The sequence below is a fragment of the Muscardinus avellanarius genome (genome assembly GCF_963383645.1).
Source record: "Muscardinus avellanarius genome assembly, chromosome: 1".
NCBI classification, from domain to species: domain Eukaryota; kingdom Metazoa; phylum Chordata; class Mammalia; order Rodentia; family Gliridae; genus Muscardinus; species Muscardinus avellanarius.
The window spans coordinates 110,916,235-110,944,225 of NC_137786.1; the positions used below are offsets into that span (position 1 = coordinate 110,916,235).

At 41.0% G+C, this 27,991-nt stretch overlaps 1 protein-coding gene across 1 annotated transcript in view; it reads left to right on the forward strand.

Annotated features, from left to right (window-relative positions):
- DDX46 (DEAD-box helicase 46) overlaps nucleotides 1–27,991 on the forward strand; it is a gene marked incomplete at both ends in the record, with an annotated part of 78,268 nt that overhangs the window by 47,079 nt on the left and 3,198 nt on the right. Inside the window, 6 exons of the mRNA XM_080703520.1 lie at nucleotides 4,538–4,731; nucleotides 7,070–7,207; nucleotides 7,420–7,569; nucleotides 12,272–12,445; nucleotides 16,791–17,009; nucleotides 17,880–18,024. Of these exons, the coding sequence (XP_080559646.1) occupies nucleotides 4,538–4,731; nucleotides 7,070–7,207; nucleotides 7,420–7,569; nucleotides 12,272–12,445; nucleotides 16,791–17,009; nucleotides 17,880–18,024 (1,020 nt within the window). The remainder of the gene's footprint in view (nucleotides 1–4,537; nucleotides 4,732–7,069; nucleotides 7,208–7,419; nucleotides 7,570–12,271; nucleotides 12,446–16,790; nucleotides 17,010–17,879; nucleotides 18,025–27,991) is intronic.

The following is a 27,991-nucleotide window of genomic DNA, read 5'->3' on the forward strand; positions in this document are numbered from 1 at the left end:
TGGGGATTAAACCCAGAGGCACTTCACTACCCCCATCCCTCCCTGCCCACGTCCTGCATTTTAGTTTGAAATATGGTCTAGCTAAATTGCCCAAGCTGGACTTGAATTTGCCTGGGCCTCTTGATTTGCTGGTACTGTAGACATGTGCCACCACACCTATTTGGTTTTTATCCTGTACTTGGTGATTGATACATTATAGAGATTCTGAATTCTCTTGTTTCCTTCAAGTTTATTGTTGCTGTTTCTGCTAAATATGACACTAACTTGGCTGGACCCAGATTCTGAGCTCTGTCTTGTTTATATAAAGGCAGTATGTGAAGTCTTGATTAATTTTTTGTGTGTATAAGTTGTCCCAGACATTGACCACAGTAGTGTTCTACCACTGCACTACACCCCAGCTCTTTAAAAAAATTTTTTTCTTTTGATGATGGGATTTCAATGCAGGGGCATTCTGCCTCTGAGTTTATGCCCTCAGCCGTTTTTATTTTTTGTTTGAAATAGTCTCCAGCCATTAAGAACAAAATCATATGATTTGCAAGAAATTGGATGAAATTTGAGAGGATTATGCTAAGCAAGATTAGCCAGTTTCAGAAAGTGAATAGTTTTTCTCTCATTTGGAAGCTAGATAGAAACTGGGAAATTGCCGGGCGTGGTGGTGCACGCTTGTAATCCTTGCGCTTGGGAGACTGAGACAGGAGGAGTACACAGGTTCAAAGCCAGCCTCAGCTACTTAGTGAGGCTCTCAGCAACTTAGTGAGACCCTATTTCCAAATAAAATACAAAATAGGTCTGGGAGTGTAGCCCAAAGGTAGAAAGCCTCTGGGTTCCACCCCCAGCACCACCAAAAAAAAAAAAAAAAAAAAGAAAGAAACTAGGAAATAAACCTCTGACTGAAAAGCAGATGCTCCAGTGTTGTGGAAGGGGTTTAGGGGAGGGAGAAGGGGTAATAGAGACATAAGGAAAGTAACAGTTTAAATGGTACAATGTAGCCGGGCGTGGTGGCGAACGCTTGTAATCCCTGCGCTTGGGAGGCAGAGACAGGAGGATCGCGCAGGTTCCAAGCCAGCCGCAGGTGCTGGCTTAGGAGACCCTGTTTCCAAATAAAAATGTAAAAATAGGTCTGGGAGTGTAGCCCGGAGGTAGAAGGGCTTCCAGGAACCCCAGTACCACCAAAAAAAAAAAAAAAAAAAAAAAATGGTACAATGTATGCATATGAAATTACCTCTGTCAATCTCAATGATGTGGAAAGAGGGAGGGGTAGTCTCTGGGGGAAATTCACCAGTGTTGTGTATATATATTCCTATAATTCAATACCTTGGCATGATGCATAATTACAATGCACCAATAAAAAGTATAAAAGATATATAGTTTTTTTTTTTTTTTTTTTCGGGTCTGGGGATGGAACCCAGGGGCATTTGACCTCCGAGCTACACCCCCTGCCCTACTTTTTATTCTTTATTTTGGAACCGGGTCTCACTGAGTTGCAGAGGGCCTCACTAAGTAGCTGAGGCTGTCCGTGAACCGCGATCCTCCAGGTCTCAGCCTCCCGAATGCTGGGATTACAAGCGTGCGCCACCACACTGGCTAAAGATATATAGATTTAGATGTGGAATTAAAACAAGAAAAAGGGTCTTGCTTCCATGCTGAGGCTTGTCTCAAACCTGCACTTCTCCTATATCAACCTCCCAAGTACTAGGATTGCTGGTGTGTAACATCATGTCTTGACTGAAATGTGTATGTATGTTTGTTTTTTTTTTATGGTACTAGGGATGGAACCCAGGGGCTTTCTACCTCTGGGCTACACTCCTAGACCTATTTTATATTCTATTTGGAAACAGGGTCTCACTAAGTTGCTGAGAGCCTCACTAAGTAGCTGAGGCTGGCTTCGAACCTGTGCGCTCCTCCTGTCTCCGCCTCCCAAGCGCGGGGATTACAAGTGTGCGCCACCACACCCGGCTTGTTTTTCTGTTTTTGATTTGTGCTACTGGTGATAGAACTCAGAGGCCTTCTACCCCACCAGGGTAAACCTCCAGAGTTATTTTTTATTTGCAGAGTCTTGTTAAGTTGCTGAGAGCCCCACTAAGTTGCTTGAGGCAGACCTTGAACCATGATTCTCCTTTCTCAGCCTCCAAATACTGGGATTACAAGCATGTGTCACCAAGCCCAGCTATGTGTGTGTGTTTATATAAGTAAGAAGATGGTTTTCATCCCATTTTTACTTCTCCTTTTATCTCGTGCTACATCATATGTTTATGTGTAAATCAGTCGTGGGTAAGATAATAACAAACGGTTCTTAAAGGACTATCCTGCAATTCTTCAGTCTCAGAAGCTTCAGGAGGTTCATGAGGCCCAACCTTTCTCATAATAATACAATGATATTATTTGCCTTTTTCACTCTCTTTCTCTCATGAGACTAGTGTTTTTCCAAGGCAGACATGTCATGTTATATTGAAACAGGTTGAATGTGAAAGATAATTAATTAATTAATTAATTAATTTAGTGGTACTGGGGATGGAACCCAGGGACAGTCTACCTTCGAGCTATACCCCCAGCCCTATTTTCTGTTCTTTATTTTGAAACATGGTCTCACTTAGTTGCAAAGGGCCTCACTAAGTAGCTGAGGCTTTCTGTGCACCACGATCCTCCAGTTTCAGCCTCCCAAATGCTGGGATTACAAACATGCACCATCACGCCTGGCTATTTATTAGTTTTGAAACAAGGTCTCACTGAGTTGCAGAGGGCCTCACTAAGTAGCTGAGGCTAGCCGTGAACCATGGTCCTCCTGTCTCAGCTTCCTGAATGCTGGGATTACAAGTGTGTACCATCACGCCCAGCCTAGCCCTATTGTTTTTAAACAAGTACTTTTAAATTTCTTTAGTTCTAATTTCTATTAGTCTGTTCCTTGTTGATTATTGTTTCTTTACAATTAAAATCAACAATTAAACAGAAAATTTAATTAAGAAGGGCTAGTTTAGACTAAACATGGTTTCCCTCAAACTTAGAATAAGGCTTATTTCTCATTTGATATACACATGATCATGTGTTGTGTGCTTATGTGAACAAAATTAGAATTATTTTAAAAGGAAAGTTAGTGTTTGTTGGGCAGGCATTCTATATACTTCATTTAGCCTATTCAATTCTATGCAATAAAATTTGTGCTTTTGAGTCGATAGTGTACTTTAAGCTAGTGTAAAAGTTTTAGGGTTTTTTTTTTTTGTGTGTGTGTGTGTGTGTGTATGTGTGTTACTGGGGATGGAACCAAGGGGCATTCTACCTCCAAGCTACACCCCTAGCCCTGCTTTTTATTCTTTATTTTGAAAGAGGGTCTCACTGAGCTGCAAAGGACCTCACTATGTAGCTGAGGCTGGCTTCAAACCTGCTTAGTCCTCCTGTCTCAGCCTCCCAAATGCTGGGATTACAAGTGTGCGCCACTATGCACGGCTTGAAGAATACTTTTAAAATTATGGGCCAGGTATGATGGCACACGCTTGTGATCCCAGTATTTGGGAGGCAGAGATAGAGGGATCACAGGTTCAAAGCCATTCTTGGCAACTTAGTGAGGTTCTAAGAAACCTAGTGAGACCCTGTTTCCAAATAAGAAATATAATCGGCCTGTGGGATGTATCCTGGAGATAAAATGCTTCTGGTTTCAATTCCCAGTACTAAAAATTATATAGTCATAGACATAAATATTGATACCTATTTAGGTGCTAAAGATTTTATTTTTGGTAATCTGTTGCAAGCATGTGTTACAGGTATGAGAACTTTGTCCCATTCCTTTCTGTATCATCAAGGATTCCTGGATATATCAGCATAAAATATATTTGTGGCCTGGGTATCCTATAACAAAATTTTGATAGCTAATGCTATGCTTTCTCATTCATCCTAAATCTCTTTGAGTCATGTGTTAAAGAGTGACCCAGTTGAGTACATTTGTTTAGTATAGGAATGGAAATATGGCTGTAAAGATGCTGGACACAGGCTCTTCCACTGAGCTGCATTCTATCCCTTGTGTACTTTTTCAGTAGTTTTCCTCAGACTTGAATGTGTATGTGGTCATCATCTCGGGATCTTGCTAAAATGCAGATCTGATTCAGTATTTGGGGGCGGGTCTTAAGATTGTGCATTTCCTACAAACTCCAAGTAATGCTTCTGGTCATTGGACAGTACTGAGTAGCACAGAGGGCTCTAAATCTCTAGGAGAAAGAGAAAGATTTGAATCTTGTTGGTGCAGGCTGAATGTTCCTGCTATTTTACTCTTTGTTCCCAGAACAGGTTTAGGTTAGTAATTCTGAGATTGAGGCCCAGTTATTTTAAGCCTTATCACACAAGAAAGGAGACAAAACAAAGGTATGGAAGGTTCATAAAGGAGTAGCAGTAATTAAATTGCCATTAAAGGTTTTTAGCCTTTTATTTTCAATAGTGTAGGAGTTGAAGGTATGGATTTGTTCTTTGTTCTATATTTGGTTTTTTTCTGTGTTGGGAGAATGGAAAATTTGATTGGAACCTGTTTTACAGTTCTTCTCATTATTTACAGGTATTGATCAATATGACAGAGATAGCATTATAAATGACTTTAAGAATGGGACCTGCAAACTTCTCGTGGCTACCTCTGTTGCTGCTCGAGGTCTAGATGTGAAACATCTGATTCTCGTAGTAAATTACAGCTGCCCTAACCATTATGAGGATTATGTGCACAGAGCAGGACGAACTGGAAGAGCAGGCAACAAAGTAAAAATTATTTATACTTGGTTTCTTTTATATTAAAATGCATGTTTCTTTAATGTTTTAGGAATAGATAATAGGAATTATGGGGACATTTTGAAAATTCTTAATCATTAAGATGTGGGGAATAGATTATATTAATCACTTATATACATATACATGTCTAAGTATTATTAAAATTATCAGATACTCAGGTACTCTCTGTAGACATACTCTTAACAGTTTGTGTCTCCTTTTAGCTTTTTTTTTTTTCTTCACCCTTTTCTACTGTATATACACATATACATACACATCTATAATTTGGGGTGTTGCTTTTTATATTTATTCACTTATTCTCACAGTGCTAGGGATTAAGCCCAGGGATGTTCTACCTCAGAGCTACACCTCCAGACCTATTTTAATTTTTAATCTTAAAAAGGAGTCTCACTCACTGAGTTGCTGAGGGCCCTGCTAAGTTGCTGAGGCTGGTTTTGAACCTACAGTCCTCCTGTTTCAGCCTCCCAAGTACTGGGATTATAGGCATGTACCACCATGCTTGGATGTGTGTGCCTGTATGTGCGTATTTTTAATATGCAGTCATAAGACACACCCAACCCACACATACCACATATAGATATGTGTGCTACCTGCTTGCTTGCTTGCTTTCAACAATGCTGGAGATCGACTCCAGGGTCTTATGCATACTAGGCAAGTGTTCTGCCACTGAGCTGTATTTTCAACCCTGTTACTTGTTTTTTGTTTTTGTTTTGTTTGTTTTGTTTTTGTATGTATGTGTGTGTGTGTGTGGGATTAGGGATTGAACCCAGAAGTATTTTGCTCTCAGCCCTCTTTTATTTTGAAACATGATCTCACTAGGTTGTTGAGAGCCTTGTACATTGCTGAGGCTACCTTTGAACCTGTCATTCTCCTATTTCAGCTTCCTAAGCACTTGAATTACAGTTGTGTGCCACCACACCTTACCTTTTTTATTGATCTTTTTTTTGGTGTGTGGTACAGGGAATGGAACCCAGGGGCATTCTACCTCTGAGGATTCCCTCAGAAGTAGAAAAAAAATAATTTTTTATTCTTTACTTTTGAAACAGGGTATCACTAAGTTGCAAGGGACCTCACTAAGAAGCTGAGGCTTTCTGCAAACCGCAATCCTCCAGTCATAGCCTCCCAAAATGCTGGGATTACAAGCATACGCCACCATGCCCAGCCTTTTTTTATTGATCTTAAGAAAAATATGGAAAGCTATATTTTAGGAAATTAATATGGATTCAAGTAGTACTTAATGGATCAAGTAGAATATAAGGAAAAAAGAAAAACGTTGTACATAAAGAAAATTAATATACGCTATAATGTAACTACATTTGTGTATAATTTTTCCTTACAAAGAAATTAGAAATATTCTTGTTTTAAGCCGGGCCTGGTGGCACACGCTTGTAATCCCTGCCCTTGGGAGGCTGAGACAGGAGGATTGCACAGGTTTGAAGCCAGCCTCAGCTACTTAATGAGGCTCTCAGCAACTTAGTGAGACCCTGTTTCCAAATAAAATATAAAATAAGTCTGGGAGTATAGCCTGGAGGTAGCAAGCCCCTGGCTCCACGCCCAGTACCACACACACACAAAAAAGAAATATTCTTGTCTTGTTTTATAGGGGGGAGATTGAACATAGGGCCTTGCACGTAGTAGGCAAGCACTCTACCACTTAGCTATACCACAGCTTGCTTATTTTTAAATGTTGAATTTTGAGCTACTTAAGAATTTAAGCCAGGCATTATGGAACATGCCTGTATTCTCACTACTTGGGAGTACTTGGGAGTCTGAGACAGGAAGATCGAAGGTTTGAGGCCAGCCTCAGCAACTTGGTGAGACCCCAGTTCAAAGTAAAAAATAAAAAGGCCTGGGGGTGTAACTTAGAGGTAAAATGCTCTTGGGTTCAGTCCTCAGTACCTGTTTCCTCATACACACACACAAATTTAGTAGGACATTGGTGGCCTTCAAAATTCTTTAGGATTTGTATCCAGGTGTGGTGGTGCATGCTTGTTATCCCAGCATTTGGGAGGATGAGACAGGAGGATCACGGTTCGTGGACAGACTCGACTACTTGAAACTCAGTGAGACCCTGTTTCAAAAAAATAAAAAGACTAAACAATAAAAAACAGGGCTGGGGGTGCAGCTCGGAGGTAGAATCCCCCTGGTTTCCATCCCCAGTACCACACACACACAAAAAAAGAAGAAAATAAAAAAATTCTTAGGATTGGTTTCAATCTCAAAAGATTTAGTAGGTGGTTCATTTTTTTCTTGTGATAATAAGTAAGGCTGTGTTAATGTCTAGTAATTTCTCTTTTTTATTCATTAGGGTTATGCCTATACTTTTATCACAGAAGATCAAGCTCGCTATGCTGGTGACATAATTAAAGCTCTTGAATTATCAGGGACTGCGGTGCCTTCTGATCTAGAGAAACTTTGGAGTGATTTCAAAGATCAACAGAAAGCTGTGAGTTTTTAAACCGGTGTTACTTTAATGCAAATCATTATTGTGAATATTTGATATTTGGACATCTTGATGGGATTGGTTTTATTTCTTTAAGGAAAAAGTGAAAATCTTTTGCTTGAACTTAGTATCTAGGGAAATCTGTGTAGATCTCAATTTTTTCCTTGCATGCTAAGTGAGTATTTTTATTAACTTTTTAAATTTTTCTTTGAAAGGAAGGAAAAATAATTAAAAAGAGCAGTGGGTTCTCTGGTAAGGGATTCAAATTTGATGAAACAGAACAAGCTCTGGCTAATGAGAGGAAGAAATTACAAAAAGCGGCTCTTGGTCTGCAAGATTCAGATGATGAGGATGCTGCGGTTGATGTAAGCACTGTTCATTCCTGCCAGTTGAAGTGATTATTTTGTGTTAGGAGTCTTGCTTGTAGCCTTGTTGAGATAGCTAGCTCATTACTGAAACCATGTGTACCCTCCCAATGTTTCTTTCTCTCACTCTCTCTGTATGTGTATATATGTATACATTTGGTTATTTTCATAAAATGAGATTATACTATTTTATAACTTTCTTTACTGTAACAATGTAAAAATCATTCCATTTTAGTAAATTTACATTTTTTGGTACTAGAGACTGAACCCACGGGAATTCTACATTGAGCAACACCACCAGCCCTTTTTATATTGAAACAGGGTCTTGCTGATGCTGAGGGTGTTGCTGCATTGCAGAGGCTGTTCTCAAACCTATGATTCTCCTCTCTCAGCCTCCCAAGTATTGGGATTACAGGTGTGTGCCGCCACACCTGGCTGGTATTTTTTTTGTTGTTACTGCTGCTGCTGCTGTTCTGTTGATCTCGAATCATGTTATGTTGCCCAAGGCTGGCCTGGATTCCTGGGCTCAATCAATTCTCCCACCGCAGCTTCCCAAGAAACTAGAACTATAGGTGTGTGCTACTGTTCCCAGATACTAGTATGCTTTATCTTTTTAAATTTGATAATTATCAAACATCCTTTTTTTTTTTTTTTGTGGTACTGGGGTTCCTGGAAGCCCTTCTACCTCCGGGCTACACTCCCAGACCTATTTTTACATTTTTATTTGGAAACAGGGTCTCCTAAGCCAGCGCGCGCGGCTGGCTTGGAACCTGCGTGATCCTCCTGTCTCTGCCTCCCAAGCGCAGGGATTACAAGCGTGCGCCACCACACCTGGCTCAAACATCCTTATTAATAGCAGTAGTCAGTATTTTTTTGAGTGCTACTACATCCCACATATTTAATGTACCAAGTGCTATACCAGGGATATTTCATTTACTTCCACACACAAGTAGATACACAAAGTAGTCTTATTTAGTAATTGAGTAGACTGAAGCTTAGATGGAAATAATAACCTTTTTAAGTTTATACAGCTATTATTATTCTTACCAAATCCCTTGTTCTTAGTAGGTTAAGGTTTTTATAAAGTGAATTCTTTAGAATTCCAATTCCAGGAACATTAGAAGAAAATATATCCATAATAATTTGGGGAGTCTAGTTTATATGAATAGTGCCTCTTTTCTATGTAAATCTGACACATTGGAGTATCAAAGGAAGTGAGAAATCCTTTAAGAAGCCTGTGTATTTTATCATAAAATTTTTCTATATACTTGATTAAACTTTATAACACAGCCTGCCCCCCCCCCCGTACTGGGATTGAACCCAGGGATATACTACCTCCATGCTACACCCCCAGCCCCATTTTTTATACCTTATTTTGAAACAGGGTCTCACTGAGTTGCAAGGGTCTCACTAAGTACCTGAGGCTGCCCACGAACTACAATCCTCTTTTCTCAACAGCCCCATTTTTTTATTCCTTATTTTGAAACAGGGTCTCACTGAGTTGCAAGGGTCTCTCTAAGTAGCTGAGGCTGTCCATGAACTACAATCCTCCTTTATCAGCATCCCAAATGCTGAAATTATAAGCATGTGCAGCCATGCTCAGCTTTTTTTTTTTTTTTTTTGGTGGTGGTGGTGGTACTGAGGGTGGAACCCAGGGGCTTTTCTAACTCCAGGCTATATTCCCAGACCTATTTTATACTTTATTTGGAAACAGGGTCTCACTAAGTTGCTGAGAACCTCATTAAGTAGCCGAGGCTGGCTTTGAACCTGTACGATCCTCCTCTCAGCCTCCCAAGCGCTGGGATTACAAGCCTGTGTCACCATATCCGGCTTTTTAAAAATTCTTTATTTTGAAACAGGGTCTCAACTAAGTTGCAGAGGGACTCAATAAGTAGCTGAGGCTGGCCATGAACCTGTGATCCTCCTATCTCAGACTCCTAAGTACTGCTTCACCACCACACCTGGCGAGATAAAACCTTATTAATATGATCTGAATTTATAAAAGAATTTATATCTTGCTGGGCGTGTTGGCACACACTTATAATCTCAGCATTCAGGAGGCTGAGACCAATACTGGAGGATCGCGGTACATGGACAGCCTCAGCTACTTAGTGAGGCCCTCTGCAACTCAGTGAGACCCGGTTTCAAACTAAAGAATAAAAAATAGGGCAGGGAGTGTAGCTCGGGGATTGAATGCCCCTGGGTTCCATCCCCAGACCTGCAAAAAAAAAAAAAAAAAAAGCGTATCTTCAATCCATGGTATCATTAACCATTTTTGGGCAAAAAGTTTACTTGAAAAAGAAGTGAAGCCAGGCGTGGTGGCGCACGCTTGTAATCCCAGCATTCAGGAGGGTAAGACAGGATTGCATTCTCGGATAGCCTCAGCTACTTAGTGAAGCCCTCCACAACTTAGTAAGACTTCTGTTTCAAAATAAAGAAGAATTTATAAAAAAAAAAAAAGGGCAGGGAGCCGGGCGTGGTGGCGCACACTTGTAATCCCAGCATTTGGAAGGCTGAGACCGGAGAATCGCGGTTCGCGGACAGCCTCAGCTACTTAGTGAGGCTCTCTGCAACTAACTGAGACCCAGTTTCAAAATAAAGAATAAAAAAATAGGGCAGGGGGTATAGCTTGGAGGTTGAATGCCCCTAAAAAAAAAAAAATAGGGCAGGGGGTATAGCTCAGAAGTAAAATGCCCCGGTTCCATCCACACACACACACACACACACACACACACACAAAAAAAAAAAAAAAAAAAAAAAAAAAAAAAAGGAAGTGAAATAGCCAGGTGTGGTGGTTCACACTTGAAATCCTTGTACTTGGCCAGGCATGGTGGAACATGCTTGTAATCCCAGCATTTGGGAGGCTGAGACCTGAGGATTGCGGTTCGCAGATAGGCTCAGCTACTTAGTGAGGCCCTCTGCAACTCAGTGAGACCCAGTTTCAAAATAAAGAATAAAAAATAGGGCAGGGTAGCTCAGAGATTGAATGCCCCTGGGTTCCATCCCCAGACCCTCAAAAAAAAAAAAGAAAAAAGAAAAGAAATCCTTGTACTTGGGAGGCTGAGACGGGAGGATTGCAGGTTCATGGCCAGCCTCGACTACTTAGTGAAGACCTCTGAAATTTAGTGAGATCCTGCTTCAAAATAAAGAATAAAAAATAGGGTGAGGGATGTAGCTTGGGGGTAGAATGTCCCTGGATTCAATCCTCTGTAGCAAAAAAACAAAAAAGGAAAAAGAAGTGAAAGAACCTGTAGTCCCAACTATTTCAGGATTTGGGGTACAGTTTTTTCTGAAAAGAAAGAAAAGAAAGAAAAGAGTTTTATTTTTTTGGTGGTACTGGGAGTGAAACCCAGTGGATTTTCTACCTCTGGCTATGCTCCTAGGCCTATTTTATACTTTATTCAGAAACAGGGTCTCACTAAGTTGCTAAGAACCTCACTAAGTAGCTGAGGCTGGCTTTGAACCTATTTGATTCTCCTGTCTCAGCCTCTCAAGCTCTGGGATTGCAAGCGTGCGCTACCATGCCCAGCTTTTTCTCTTTTGTTTTAAAAGTGAAAGACCATAAGCTGTCTTTTCTGAGTCTTTTACCCTGTTTTTAAGACAAATCCGGTTGCATTTTAGGAGTTGGGGCCCTGCCTTTATTTTATACCGTTATACATTTTTTACCATTCCCCATGAGAATTTTTTACTGTATTTTTAGTTGTCTGCTGGCCTTGAGTTATAGCCTCTTTCTTTCTTTCTTTCTTTCTTTCTTTCTTTCTTTCTTTCTTTCTTTCTTTCTTTCTTTCTTTCTTTGTGGTACTGTGGATAGAACCCAGGGGCATTCTGCCTCCAAGCTACACCCCCCACCCTAATTTTTATTCTTTATTTTGAAACAGGGTCTCCCAAAGTTGCAAAAAACCTCACTAAGTAGCTGAGACTGGATGTGAAAAAAACGATCTTTCTGTTTTAGCCTCCTGAATTGCTGGGATTGCAAGTTTACAAGCATGTACCACCATGCCCATCTCGATAGCCTCTTTCATTGCAGCATAATTTATCCCCAAGGTCTGAGCCCTGGGCCAACTCAGCTGCTTCATATGAGCTATTTTGTCTGTCTGTCTGTCTGTCTCTCTCTCTCTCTCTTTTTTTTTTTTTTCTTTTGTGGTACTGGGGGTGGAACCCAGGGACATTCTGACTCTCAGCTGCACCCCCAGCCCTATATTTTATTCTTTCATTTGAAACAGGGTCTCACTGAGTTGCAAAGGGCCTCACTAAGTAGTTGAGGCCGTCCGTGAACCAGGATCCTTCTGTCTCGTGCCTCCCAAAAGCTGGGACTACAAGTGTGCGCCACCACGCCCCGCGTGAGCTATTGTGTCTTGACATAGCACATGCTTCCTCATTCACAGTTAAACTGGAATGTATTTTCTGGGCTTTTCAGGAGTTTGATTAAGTGGTTCTTTCAGCATTCTATCTCTGTTTTCTTTCCTTTTTATTTTTTTCTCCAATTAGCCAACAATATTTAAAAATGAAACATTGCCATTAACAGCTGGTATTTGTTGTTGTTAATCAATGTAGTTGAATATACATAACTGTCTGATTTTAGCCTTTTGAGGAAGTCATACCTTGCTTGTTTTGTAGAAATACCTAAATTGATGTTCTGATATTTCTAATCTAGTTCTTACTAATCTTCCCATGTTTTTTTTTTTTTTTTTTTTTGGTTTAGATTGATGAACAAATTGAAAGCATGTTTAATTCAAAGAAGAGAGTAAAGGATATGGCTGCTCCAGGAACATCTAGTGTTCCTGTTCCTACTGCAGGAAATGCTGAGAAATTAGAAATTGCTAAGAGATTGGCTCTTAGAATCAATGCTCAGAAGAATTTGGGCATCGAGTCTCAGGTATTAAGTAATTCGTTCCAAGCCTTAGTCGGTACTGTTCTGGAATTATGTTGAACACAATTGAACAAGTTTTTCTAGCATTTGAGTTTATGAGAATTAGCATTCTGAATACAGATTCTTTAGTAATTGCATTTGTATGATTTCACTAGCATGATTAACCAAGGGCTTCTGTGCATTTTCTGGAATGTATGTCAGGCATGTTAGCCATAGAGAGCAATTGAGCATCCCTTATCCCAAATCTGAGACTGAGATTGTAATTCATTGGTAGAGTGTTACCCAGTCCTGCAAAAACAAAACATAATGCTCCAAAATCTAAAACCTGTTGATCACTGACCTAATCAAATTTGAGGCTGGGCGTGGTGGTGAATGCTTGTGATCGCCATAGTTGGGAGGCTGAGACAGAAGGATTGCATATTCTCAGCTAGCCTCAGCTATTTAGTGAGGCCCTCTGCAACTTCATGAGACCCTGTTTCAAAGTAAAGAATAAATATAAGTCTGGGAGTGTAGCTTGGAGGTAGAATGCTCCTGAGTTAAATCCCCAGTACCACAAATAATAATAAATAAATTTGGAGTTTGTAGCATTTGGATTTCAGATTTTCCAATTAAGAATGTCCAACTAGTTTGATTTTCATTTATTTATTTATTTTTTGTTGTACTGGGGTTCCTGGAAGCCCTTCTACCTCTGTGCTACACTCCCAGACCTATTTTATATTTTTATTTGGAAACAGGGTCTCTTAAGCCAGCGCAGCTGACTTCAAACCTGCGCGATCCTCTAGTCTCTACCTCCCAAGCGTGGGGATTACAAACGTGCGCCACCACGCCTGGCTATACAAATATTCTAAAATTCAAAAAACTCTGAAATCAGAAACACTTCTTGTCCTAAGCATTTCACATAAGAGATTTTATACTAGATTCTCATTGGTCTTAACCAAAATATAAACTAATTTTTTTCCCCCCCAAGGGCATTCTACCTCCGAGATACACCCCCCCCCCATACCTCAGCCCTATTCTTTTAATATTTTGAAACAGGTTCTACTGAGTTGCAAGAGGGCTCACTAAGTATCTGAGGTTGTTCGTGAACTGAGACCATCCTGTATCAGCCTCCCAAATGCTGGGATTGCAAGTGTGAGCCACCGTGCCCAGCTCTTTTTTTCTTTCTTAATCTGCTCTCATTGACTGGGGTTTGGGGCCTATAAATAATTTCTTGGATATACAAATACATGACTCAAACTAACATGTTTAAATGTGCTTTTCTGTAGCAAATGTGTTTGCTAGGAATTGAACCCAGGGCATTCTACCTCTGAGCTACACCCTGAGACCTGTCTTAGTTTTTTATTTGGAAGTAGAGTTTTGCTAAGATGCTTGAATCTGTGAACCTCAGCCTCCCAAATACTGAGATCACAGGTGTGTGCTATCATGTGCAGCTTAAATGTATGTATTTTGTTTTGTTTTTGCTGTTTTGGGGATTGAACCCAGGAGCATTCTACCTTGATGGTATACCCCCAGCCCTAATTTTTATTCTTCATTTTGAAACAGGGTCTCACTAAGTAGCTGAGGCTGGCTGTGAACCTGCTATCCTCTTATCTCAGCTTCCCAAGCCACTGGTATTAAAAGTGTGTACCACCACACCAATCTTTTTTTTTTTTTTTTTTTTTTTTTTGGTGGTACTAGGAATGGAACCCAGAGGTATTCTACCTCTGAGCTGCACCCCCATCCCCATTCCTTTTTGTGTGTGTGTGTGGTACTGGGGTTCCTGGAAACACTTCTACCTCAGGGCTACACTCCCAGTACCTATTTTTATACTTTTTAAATTTGGAAACAGGGTCTCTTAAAAGCCAGCATGGCTGGCTTCGAACCTAGACAATCCTCCTGACTCCGCCTCCCAAGTGCAGGAATTACAAGCGTGCACCATCACGCCTGGCCCCATTCCTATTTTTTATTCTTTAGTTTAAAACACGGTCTCACTGAGTTGTGAAGGGCCTCATTAAATAGCTGAGGCTATCTGTGAACCAAAGTCCTCCTGTCTCAGCCTCCCAAATGCTGGGATTTAAGTGTGCACCACCATGCCCAGCTCTTAAATGTGTTTTTTTTTTGTTGTTGTTATTCTTTTGTTTTTTTAGTTTTATTTTTTGTGGGTCTGGGACTGGAACCCAGAGGCATTTGACCTCCAAGCTACACTCCCTGCCCAATTTTTCTTATTCTTCATTTTGAAACAGGGTCTCACTAAGTTGCAGAGGGCCTCACTAATTAGCTGAGTCTGTCCATGAACCGCGATCCTCCGGTCTCAGCCTCTCGAATGCTGGGATTACAAGCATGCGCCACCACGCCCGGCTTTTAAATGTGTTTTTATTTTTTTTTATTATTTATTTATTTATTTTTGTGGGCTGTGGGTGTAACTCGGGCTTTTCTACCTTCAGGCTGTACTCCCAGACCTATTTTATACTTTATTTGGAAACAGGGTCTCACTAAGTTGCTGAGAGCCTCACTCATTAGCTGAGGCTGGCTTTGAACATGTGCGATCCTCCTGTCTCAGCCTCCCAAGCGCTGGAATTACAAGTGTGCGCCACCACACCTGGCCTTAAATGTGTTTTTAAACTGCTGCACTTGGTATATTTTTCTTGGAAGCTTTTATTAATAATTTTTGTGGTACTCAGGATTGAACCCAGGAGCATTCTACCTCTGAGGTATACCCCTAGCCCTGGTTTTTATTCTTCATTTTGAAACAGGGTTAGTAAGTTGCAGAGAGCCTCACTAAGTATGAGGCTGGCTGCGAACCTGTGATGCTCTTGTCTCAGCTTCCCAAGTACTGGCATTACAAGTGTGTGCCACATGCCCAGCTTAAATATGTGATATGTGTTTTGTTTTGGTTTGGCTAGGTTTTTTTTTTTTTTTTTTTTGGTGGTGGTACTGGGGTTTCTGGAAACCCTTCTACCTCCGGGCTACACTCCCAGACATCTTTTTTTATTTTTTTATTTGCAAACATGGTCTCTTAAGCCAGCAAGGCTGGCTTTCGAACCTGAGTGATCCTCCTGTCTCCACCTCCCAAATGCAGGGATTACAAGCATGTGCCACCACGCCTGGCTTGCTTTGGTTTGGGCTTTTGCAGGTCTAGGGATGGAACCCAGCAGCATTTGACTTCTGAGCTCCACCCCCTGCCCTATTTTTTATTCTTAAAATTATTTTGAAACAGGGTCTCACTAAGTTGCGGAGCGCCTCAGTAAGTAGCTGAGGCTCTCCGTGAACCATGATCCTCCGGTCTCAGCCTCCAGAATGCTGGATTTACAAGTGTGTGCCACCACACCCGGCTTTAAATGTGTTTTTAAACTGGTGCACTTGAACCAGGCATGGTGGCACATGCTTGTACTCTCACATTTAGGATTACAAGAGAAAAAAAAAACTGTACTTGGTAATATTTTTCTTGGAAGCTCAATTAATTAATTAATTATTTAATTCTGTGGTACCGAGGATTAAACCTGGGGGCATTCTACCTCTGAACTACATCCCCAAACGTAATTTTTATTCTTTATTTTGAAAAATGGTCTCACTAAATTTCAGAGAGCCTCACTAAGTAACTGAGGCTGTCCCAGAACTGTGACCCTCCAATCTCAGCCTTCCATGTACTGGGTTTACAAGCCTGTGCCACCATATCCGGTATCTTGGAAGGTTTTTTTTTAACTTTTCTTTTTTTCTATTAGCCCTATTTTTTATTCTTTATTTTGAAACACTTAACTTGCGGGGGCCTCACTAAGTAGCTAAGGCTGGCTGTGAACCTGCAATCCTGTTTCAAACTCCCAAGTACTGCTATTACAAGCATGCACCACTACCAAGCCCAGCCTTTTTGTTAACTTTTCACTCAGAGTAAATTTTTATGGCATTTCCAAAAGCATAGCTTATTAATTTAAAAAATAGCTTATTAATTTAAAAAATATTTTGAAGATTTTGAGTAAGTCCTTTACTCTTAATTTATTGCATGTTGGATTGGGTCATCGGGAAGAAGGAATTCAGTGATATTAGTGGTACAAAGATTCTACTTTGAAAAATATGCAAATAACTTTAGAAATGCACTATAACTAAACTTATTAGTTACATATACTGCTAAATGGTACAGATGGTGAAACTGTAATTAGAAAGTGCTGGGGCAGGGCTTATGCTATGGATCAAACTCAGGGCCTTGCATAAGGTCAGCAACCTTTTTGCCTCTTAGTTACATCTCCAGCTTCCCAAAATGCCTTTTATTTATTACTTAAACAGAGTCAGTGACTTCTCATAGAGTGATTTGTGATGAAGCCCCTGGTCCTGTCCCTGCCCTGATTGAGATTTGACTGTAGCTCTTCTTTATCTGCAGGATGTGATGCAACAGGCCACCAATGCAATTCTCAGAGGTGGCACCATTCTGGCTCCCACTGTGTCTGCAAAAACCATTGCAGAGCAACTTGCTGAAAAGATCAACGCCAAGCTCAATTATGTGCCTTTAGAGAAACAGGAAGAGGAGAGGCAGGATGGTGGGCAGAATGAATCTTTTAAGAGATATGAAGAAGAATTAGAGATCAATGACTTTCCACAGGCAAGTAACAGGTTTAAGCTTTTTTATATTTGAAGTAAAAGATCTTGCTTCCTTAGAAACAAAAATATCTTCCTTAAAATATATGAGCTTTGAAGCCAGGCGTGGTGGCATACGCTTATAAGCCCCCACACTTGGGAGGCTGAGACAGGAGGATCCTGCAGGTTCAAAGCCAGCTTTGCTGGCTTAAGAGACCCTGTTTCCAAATAAAATATAAAATTGGTCTGGGAGTATAGCCCAGAGGTAGAAGGCCCCTGGGTTCCATCCCCAGTACCACCAAAAAAAAAAAAAAAAAAAAAAAACATGAGCTTTGGATGCTGGGTGTGGTGCCGCACACTTGTAATCCCAGGGTTTGGGAGGCTGAGACAGAAGGATTACACAGGTTTGAAGCCAGCCTCAGCTATTTAGTGAAGCTCTCAGCAACTTAGACCCTGTTTCCCAATAAAATATAAAATAGATCTGGGAGTATAGCTTGTAGGTAGAAAGCCTCTAGGTCCCACCCCCCAGTACCACCAAAAAAAAAAATGAGCTTGGGAGGCTGACATTGGAGGATCGCGGTTCGTGGACAGCCTCAGCTACTTAGTGAGGCCCTCCGCAACTTAGTGAGACCCTGTTTCAAAATAAAAAATAAAAGTAGGGTGTAGCTCGGAGGTTGAATCCCCATGTTCCATCCCCATACCTTAAAAAAAGAAAGAGCATTTCAGTGGTTACTTCATTTTTTATCTAGATGTATTTTATCTAGGTATATTTGTATCTAAATGCACTTATATGTTCTTTATATTGACAATAAGAAGTAGCCAACCTCATCTTTATCAGCATACCATATTTTAAAAATTCTTTTTATGAAGTGATTTTTTCCCATTCTTCTTTTAGACGGCTAGGTGGAAAGTCACCTCTAAGGAAGCTCTGCAGAGAATCAGTGAATATTCTGAAGCTGCAATTACGATCAGAGGAACGTACTTCCCTCCTGGCAAAGAGCCCAAGGAAGGAGAGCGGAAAATTTACCTGGCAATTGAAAGTAGGTGCTATTGGTTCTGCTTGAGCTGCACAAAAGTGCATGTAGAGAGAAAATGGTATTAGGTCTGCTCTAGGAAGGGTGGGGGTGTTAGGTCTGCTCTAGGAAGGGTGGGAAATGAGGAACACCTAGAAGAAAATAATAGATTCATATTATCACTCGAGATATTAGAAAAAAAACAGAGGTAAATGATCTATTTGTAGGACTCAGATGTGAAAATTGCTCTAAAAGGAAGTATGAGCTGGGCACGGTGGTGGTGCACTCTTGTAATCCTAGCATTCGGGAGGCTGAAACCAGAGGATCACAGTTTGCAGCCAGTGTCAGCTACTTAGTGAAGCTCTCTACATCTCAGTGAGACCTTGTTTCAATATTAAAAAAAAAGTTAGGAACCGGTCATGGTGGCGCATGCTTGTAATCCCAGCATTCGGGAGGCTGAGACCAGAGGATCGCAGTTCGTGGACAGCCTCAGCTACTTAGGCCCTCTGCAACTCAGTGAGACTGTTTCAAAATAAAGAATAAATATTGGGCAGGGAGTGTAGCTCGGAGGTCAAATGCCTCTGGGTTCCATCGCCAGAGGGGGGAAATAAAAAATTAGGGCTGAGGTATAACTTGGAGGTAGAATTCCCCTAGATTCTATCCCCAGTACCCCAAAATAACTTAGTAAATAAATAAATAAAAGGAAGTATGAATGCTAAGGTCTGGCCTCTATATTCTTCTTCTAAGTAAAATATTCTGCCCAAAGTTCAGGTTAGAAAGTAAATCGACTTAATGTTTATCTAAGCAAGTATTGCCTCTGTTATTATACCAAATGAGTTCAGTCATACATTTTATAAAATAACATTTTAAGCCAGGCATGGTGGTGTGTGTTCCACCAATACTTGGGAGACTGAGACAGGAGGATCTCAGATTCAAAGCCAGCCTCAACGACTTAGGAAGGCCCTTCACAACTTAGTGAGACCCTGTTTCCAAATAAGAAATAAAATTGGGCTGGGGGTTTAACTCAGAAGTAGAATGCCTCTGGGTTCAACCCCCAGTGCCACAAAAATAAATAAATAAATACCATTTTATTATATAATAACATTTAATGACAAATTATAAAGATTTGTATTAGTACTATAACCTAAAGTATACAATGAATGCATTATCTTTTTTTAATTGAATCTATTTCAAGAAATTTATGAGTGTATTTTTATTCCCAGTGGTATTATTATTTTTTTATTTTTTGGTGGTACTGGGGTTCCTGGAAGCCCTTCTACCTCCGGGCTACACTCCCAGACCTATTTTTATATTTTTATTTGGAAACAGGGTCTCTTAAGCCAGAGGAAGTGGCTGGCTTCGAACCTGTGTGATCTCCTGTCTCCGCCTCCCAAGCGCAGGGATTACAGGCGTGCACCACCACCACGCCCGCCAAGGAAGGATGCATTATCTAAGAGCAGTCAGGTCTGGTGTTTTTTTTTGTTGTTGTTGTTTTGGTGGAACCCAGAGGCCTTCTACCTCTGGGCTATACTCCCAGACATATATATATATATATATATATTTTTTTTTTTTTTTTTTTTTTAATTTTGAAACAGGGTCTCACTAAGTTGCTGAAAGCCTCACTAAGTAGCTGAGGCTGGCTTCGAACCTGTGTGATCCTCCTGTCTCAGCCTCCCAAGCGCAGCGATTACAAGCGTGCGCCACCATGCCCGGCTCCAGGTCTGGTTTTCAACCTTATTTAATGCATTCATGCATGAATTCATTCCATTGGCAGTTTCTATCTTGATTTTTTTCTTGTTTGAGTTGTTTATTGTATATTAGACAACCTGCTTTGCCTTCTTTTATGTTTAATCTGAACATCTTTGTAATACACTAAGAGGGGGCTGAGTATTGGAGATTGAACCAGCATTCTACCCCCAAGGTATACTTCCAGCCCTTTTTTATTTTTGTTTTGAAATTAGGTCTTGCTAGGCTGCTGAGAGTCTTGCTAAACTGCTCAGGCTCGTCTTGAACCTGAGATCTCCTGTCTCAGCTTCTCAAGTCCTGGGATTATAGGTGTACAGCACTGTGCCTGACTGTAATACACCTTAGAGGGTTTTTTGTTGGTATTTGTTTTTAAGTTACGTATATAATATAAAGATCAAGAGAGAACTGGACAGTTACTTATATCACCTGTGCTAGCTTCATATTTCCTCCAGTCATAGCGTTATTCCTAGTTCAGGCAGGGCTCAGTTTACCAGGTTGGCTCTTATTTTTTGCTTGGACCATGTTAGTATAATTAGGAAGCTGAGACAGGAGGATTGCAGGTTTGAGACCAGCCTCAGCAATTTAGCAAGACCCTGTTTCAAATTAAAAAGGGCTGGGCGGTATAGCTCAGAGGTAGAATGTCCCTGGTTCAACCCCTAGCCCCCAGAGTGTTAGTAATCTTATGCTATTTAGTGTCTATTTTTTATTTTTTATTTTTGGTGATACTATGGATGGAACCCAGGAATAATCTACATCCTAGCTGTGCCCCCAGCCCTGGTTTTTTTTTTTTTTTTTTTTTTTTTTTTTTTTTGGTACTGGGGATGATACCCAGGGGCTTCCTATATCCAGGCTACACTCCCAGACCTATTTCATATTTTATTTGGAAACAGTGTCTCACTAAGTTGCTGAGAGCCTCACTAAGTAGTTGAGGCTGACTTTGAACCTGCGTGATCTTCCTGTCTCAGCCTCCCAAGTACTGGGATTACAGGTGTGCAGGTGTGCACCACCACAGACGGCTCTTGTGTGCTACTTTGATTTGTTCTCATTTCTGTGTCTGTGTGTTATAGTGGTATTACAATTAACTTTTTTTTTCCCGGTACTGGGAATGAAACCTAGACACCTAGTCAGTTTGTTGGTTGGTTGGTGTGTGTGTGTGTGTTTTACCGGGGATGGAACCTGGGGCATTCTACCTTCGAGCTACATCCCCAACCCTGATTTTCATTCTTTATTTTGAAACAGGGTCTCCCTGAGTTGCAGAGGGCCTCACTAAGTAATAGCGGAGGCTGGCTGCAAACCCAGAGCCTCAGGTCTGAGCCTCCCAAATGCTGGGACTACAAGTGTGTGCCACCACGCCCGGCATTGTTCTATATTTTTAAACAGGGTCTCGCTGAGTTACAAAGGTCCTCACTAAATAGCTGAGGCTGTCTAGGAGCTCCTATCCTCCTGTCTCAGCCTCCCAAATGCTAGGATTACAGGTGTGCTCCACCACACCCAGCTATAATTAACATCTTAATATATAATGTAATTGGTTTAATACCAACTTAATTTATGTTGTTTTTGGTTGTTGAGAATGAGTGTGTGTTTTATCATTGAGCTACATATCCCGGTCCCCCAACTTAGTTTCTTCTCCTTCTCCTTCTCCTTCTTCCTCTTTCTCTTCTTCCTCTTCTCCTCCTCCTCTTCCTCCTCCTTCCTCTTTCTCTCCCTCTTCTTCCTCCTCCTCTTCCTCCTCCTCCTCTTCTTCTTCTTCTTCTTCTTCTTTCTTTTTTGTGGTACTAATGATTAAACTCAGGAGCATTCTATCTCCAACTTACATCTCCAGTCCTAGTTTTCTTTTCTTTGTCTTTTTTTTTTTTTTTTTGAAACAAGGTCTCACTAAGTTGCAGGTGGCCTCACTTAAGTAGCTAAGGCTGGCTATGAACCTGCCATCCTCTTGTCTCAGCCTCCCAAATACTAGGATTATAAGTATGAGCCGCCATACCCCACTTTTAGTATTCTTTTTTTGTGGTACTAAGGGATTAAACCCAGGGGTGCTCTAACCCGCACTTGGGAGGCTTAGATGGCAGGATCACACGCAGGTTCGAAGCCAACCTCAGCTGGTTTAAGAGACCCTGTTTCCAAATAAAATATAAAATAGGTCTGGGAGTGCAGCCCAGAGGTAGAATGCCCACCAAAAACAAACCAAAAACACAAGGTCCCTGGGTTTAATCCCCAGTACTCAAAAAATCAAACAACAAAAGGGTTTCCCTAAGTTCTGGGTCTGTCCTTGACCTTGTAGTCCTTTTGCCTCAGTCTCCTAAGTAGTAGGAATTACAGGTATGTGAAACCATGCCTGTCCTGTATATGTGAGAGAGAGAGAGGGAGGGGGGGTTATGTGTGTGGGTGTGTCTTACTGGGGATTGAACCCAGAGAGAGAGAGAGAGAGAGAGTAAGTGTGTGTGTGTGTGTGTGTGTGTGTGTGTGTGTGTGTGTGTGTGTGTGTGTGTGTGTGTGTTACTGGGGATTGAACCCAGAGGCATTCTACCTCTGAGCTACATGCCAGCCCTGTTTTGTTTTCTATTTTGAAACAGTTTCTCACTAGGTTGCTGAGAATCTCACTATGTTACTGAGGATGTCCTTACAGTCAAATCCTCTTGTTTCAGACTCCCACATACTGGAGTTGCAAGTGTGTGCTACCACATCTGGTTTTTAATATATTTTGGGTTTATTTATTTCCTGAGATTTTTGGATGCATGGATTCATGTTTTTCATCACATTTTTGGCCAATTCTTCATATCTTCTTTCTGTTCCTTTGGAACTACTCTTATGCATATGTTGGTACATTTTTTGGTGTCCCACAGGTTTCTGGGGCTGTGTTAATTTCTCTTCATTCTTTTTTTACTCAATCTCAATCTACTTATCTTCAAATTCAGTTATTTTTACGTAAACCACCATGCCTGACTTCAAGTCAGTTTTTTTTTTTTTTTTCCAGTACCGAGGGATATTCTACCTCTGTGCTACACACCCCCTGCCCTATTTTTTTATTCTTTACTTTGAAACAGGGTCTCACTGAGTTGCAGAGGGCCTCACTAAGTAGCTGAGGCTGTCCGCGAACTGTGATCCTCCTGTCCAGTCTCCCAAATGCTGAGATTACAAGTGCACACCACCACCCTGCTTTAAGTCAGGTTTAAGGGGTTTTGTTTTTTGTTTTTATACTGGAGATTGAACTCAGGGGCATGCTAGTTTCTGCCTCTGAGCTGCACTCAGCTCTATTATTTATGTATTTTTTAAATTTTGAAACAGGGTCTCACTAAGCTGCTGAGCGGGTCTTGCTAAGTTGCTAAGTCTGTCCTTGAACGTTATCGTCCTGTCTCAGCTTCCCAAGTACTGGGATTATAGGCATGCTCCACCACACCAGGTTCAAGTCAAATTCTAAATGGCATCCTTTCATGTATCTTGAAAGGATGATTTCAGTGTATTTTGAAATAATGTGACACTGTTCTTGGGTATGTAGTGAAATGGAGCTAGGTGTGATGCATGCCTGTGAATACAGTACTTATAAGTCTGAGACAGGAGGATTGAAGCAACCTAGTGAGACCCTGTTTCAAGTAAAAAAAAATATAAAAGGCTGAGTTCTGTTTGTCTGTTTTGCAGTACTGGGAATGAAAACCCAGGAGCATTCTACCTCTGAGCTATGTCCCTTACCCCAATTTTTTATTTTTTATTTTGAAACAGGGTCTAAGTTGCAAAGGTCCTCACTAAGTAGCTGAAGCTGACACTGAACCAGATCCTCCTGTTTCAACCTCCCAAATGCTGGGATTACAAGCCTGCACTACCACACGCAGTTGACTGGGGGCATTTTTTGGAGATAGAATATCTCTGGGTTCAGTCCCCATTACTTACCCCTTCAATGTAGTAAAATGGAGGTTGCTGTCACCTAGATCTTCAGGGAGAAAAATTAAACTGACATCTTTCTGCAAATGGAACTGGATAGGTCATGGCTGGGGTGTTCAGGTCATGTAGGATGGAGACACAGTGATATGCTGAGGAATCTGATTTTAAAACATTTGGAGCTGGACGTAGTGGTGCACACTTGTATCCTCGTGCTCAGGAGACTGAGACAGGAAGATCACAGGTTCAAGGCCAGCCTCAGCTACTACTTAGGCCTTTTAAAAGTCTGTGAGACCCTGTTTCAAAATAAAGAATAAAAATAGGGCTGAAGGTATAGCTCAGAGGTAGAATGCCCCTGGATTCAATCCCCAGTACTGCGGGGGCGGGGAGGAGCTGGTGTGATGACACACGCCTGTAATCCTAGTACTTAGGAGCCTGAGACAGAGGATCAAAAGTTAGAGGACAGCCAGGCATGGTGGCTCACACTTGTAATCCCAGTACTTGGGAGGCTGAGACGGGAGGATTTTGTAAGTTCGAAGCCAGCCTCAGCTACTTACTGAGGCTCTCAGCAACTCAGTGAGACCCTGTTTCCAAATAAAGAATAAAAATAGGGCTGGGGGTGTGGCTCAGAGGTAGAATACCCCTGGGTTCTATCCCAAGTACTGATATATATATACACATACACACATACACACATACACACATACACACATACATACATACATACACGTTTTATTGCTTCTTTTATTTATAAAGAGGAAAACAAATTAATCTCAGTACTTGGGAGGCTAAGACAATAGACATAGGTTGGAGGCCAGTCTCGGCAACAAAGTAAGACTCTTAGCAACCTAGCAAGACCTTATTTCCAAGTAAATAAAAAGGGCTGAGGGTGTAGCTCAGAGGTTAGAATGCCCCTGGGTTCAATCTCTAGTAAAACACACACACACACACACACACACACACACACACACACACACACAAAAAAAAAAAAAAAAAAAAAAAGAAAAGAAAAGAAAAAAAGAAAAAGCCAGTAGGATGTGGCAGCACATACCTGTAATTCCAGTACTTGGCAGGCTAAGATAGGAGAATCACAGGTGTAAGGTCAGCCTGGCCAACTTAGTTGGAAACTTATCTCAAAATCAAAAAAGGGATGGGGTATAGCTCAATGGTAAGATACCCTTGAGCTCAATACTCAGTAACACAAACATGTACACGGAAGGAGGTAAACCAGAGAAATTATAATTTGCCTCGAAAAGGTCTTTTCTGATTGGTTTAGTAAAGATAGTTACGAAGTTGAGTATCGTATAATTTTATTTATTTTTTTTGGTACTTTTTTTTTTTTTTTTTTGCGGTACTAGGGATGGAACCCAGGGGCATTCTACCTTGAGCAACAGCCCTGGTCCTATTTTTTATTCTTTATTTTGAAACAGGGTCTCAGTGAGTTTGCAAAGGGCCTCACTAAGTATCAGCTGAGGCTGTCTGCAAACCATGATCCTTCCTCTCTCAACCTCCCAAATGCTGGGATTACAAGTGTGCGCCATCACGCCCAGCTCATATAATTTATTAATGAAACTAAATTTACATATGACTTGATTAGAACACATCTCCTGTGTCACCAATTGTCGTGATGTGAAACACCTACTGTATTCAGTCCACGACTTATGCTTACTTTTCCTTTCCCCTGGTATGGTTTTGGACACATCTGTTACCTGTCTGCTACACTCAGAAAGTAACATCTAATTTTTTAATAAACTAAGGAAGTTTTTTCTCCCAGTAAAACATTAACCTTGATGAAAATAAACCTTAAAAGGTATTGCAGAGCCAGGGGTGGGGGTAGTGGCTCACACTTGTAATCTCCACGCTTGGGAGGCTGAGACAGGAGGATCGCACAGTTTTGAAACCAGCCTTGGCTACATAGTGAGGTTCTCAGCAACTTAGACCCTGTTTCCAAATGAAATATAAAATAGGTCTGGGAGTATAGCCCAGAGGCAGAAAGCCCCTGGGTTTCACCCCCAGTACCACCAAAAATTAAAATTAAAAAAAGGTATTCTAGAGATATAATGATGCTAAACAAGAGGTGGGCAATGGTAATTAAACGATCTAACACTTTCAGAATTTTTAGAGATAATTAGATTTTTTAAAGGATCATTTAATTTTCGAAGCTCCAGCCAAACTTAACTAAACACTAACAGGATGAAAACAGGTGTTGCTAGTGTAGAAGGAGCCTAGTGTCATCTGTTTCTAGTTCTGTAATTAAAGGGCCCCCACTGCCTGGCTCCTTGAAGGCTCTGTGTGGCTCAGCAGTGCCAGGCCTCCCACTAGGCAGAAGGAAAGAGAACAGGAAGGACTTAATGTGCCTAAGTCACCATGTGTAATTTATATAACGTGTTGTGTTACCCTTTCTTTTTACTAGTAGAGAATCCCTTAAAAGCAACCAGAGTTGTTTTAGGACCAATGAAAGGAAATGCCCCCTTTTCATGGTCACCTATAAACATGTGTAACCTATTAACTAAAGAAGTTACATAAGTCGAAAATGTAAACTGGTCCAAATTATGCTTCCACTTAGATCTAGGTGAGAGCGTGATTTTCCCTCTTTAAAATAACACAAGCATATCAACAATGAGCTTCATACCATCTCATGCCAAGCAGTATATTTTCCTCCTAAATTTCATCTTTGTTATAATTTTCAGTCTGACTTTGTTCTTCTACCCTCTTTTTACCTTTATCCACCTCTCTTCCAACACTTACCTTCTATACACAGTGTATTTTTTTTTTTTTTTTTTTGAAACAGGATCTCACTAATTTGCTGAGGGCCTCACTAGGTTGCTGAGGTTGTCCTTGAACCTGTGATCCTCCTGTCTCAACTTCTCGAGTATTAGGATCACAGGTGTGTGCCACCACGCTGGGCTTACTGACATTTTTTGTATCCTCTGAAGTCAAAGTGGAGGAAGAAGATGCCATCTGAACATTCTTTTTTAAGGGGGGGCGGGTCTGGGAATGGAACCCAGGGGTATTCTACCTCCGAGCTACCCCCCCTGCCCTATTTTTTATTCTTTATTTTGAAACAGGGTCTCACTGAGTTGCGGAGGGCCTCACTAAGTAGCTGAGCCTATCCGTGAACCGCAATCCTCAGGTCTCGGCCTCCCGAATGTTGGGATTACAAGCCTGCGCCACCATTCCCAGCTTGAACAGTCTTAAAGATGAATGTAAGACTGTCTAAGTGTTGGGAGGAGGATGATAGAAAAAATATTTTGCAAAAGAAATCATGTCTACAAACAATTGGAAAGAAGAGTATTAGAGGACATGGTAAGACGGCTGACTAAAGACAGGGATGGTGGTGCAGGTCCCTAATTCCAGTACTTGGGAAACCAAGACAGGAGTTTAAAGCCAGCCTCAGCAAATTTAGGAAAGCTGTCAACAAATTAGTGAGGCTCTTTTTCCAAATTCAAATAAAGAGCTGGGGGTTTAGCACTGAGGAAGAAGGCCCCCAGGTTAAAATCCCAGTACTCCCTACCTCCCCACACACAGCAAGCCTACTGGAAGAGGGGGCTGGAGACATTCATTCAGTTATCAATTCTGGAAACAATAGACATCTACCATGTATGATATACTAAGAAGTTGACACAAAGAACTCATATGTGCTCTTTACAGTCTTGTAGAAAGACATACTTGTTATCATTTCTAAGAAGCTTTCCCTAGCCAGGCGTGGTGGCACATGCTTGTAATCCCAGCATTTGGGAGGCTGAAATCAGAGGATCGTGGTTTGTGGACAGCCTCAGCTACTTAGTGAGGCCTTCCACAAGTTAATGAGACCCTGTTTCAAAATAAAGAATAAAAAACAGGCCACAGGGTGTAGCTTGGAGGTCGAATGCCCTTGGGTTCCATCCCCAGACCTGAAAAAAAAAAAACAAAAAAACAGCAGCTTTCCCTGACTTCTCCACGTAGACTGATTTTTCTCCCCTTAATGCTCTCATACCACCATGAGAGTACATTTTTGAAGATAAATGGACAAGATTTTTTTTTTCCTGACTAGAAGTAAATAGCAAAGAGGAACAAATTTGTATGTTACAAACTTATCAGCAAGCTGGGTGTGGTAGCACATGCCTGTGATCCCAGTACTTGGAGAAGCCAAGACAAGAGGATCACAGGTTCAAGACAAGCCTCAGCAACTTACTGAGATGCTATCTTCAAATAAAAAGCAAAATAGGGTTGTAGAATAGCTTGGGGGGGTAAAATGTCCCTGGGTTCAATCACAGCAACACACACACACCAAAAGAATTGACTAGCAAGCGAAGGAATATAGAAACAATAAAGATAGTGAATTTAGCGGGAAGAACATGTGTTTTTAGCAATGAGATCTGGAAGTTTAATTTTGATT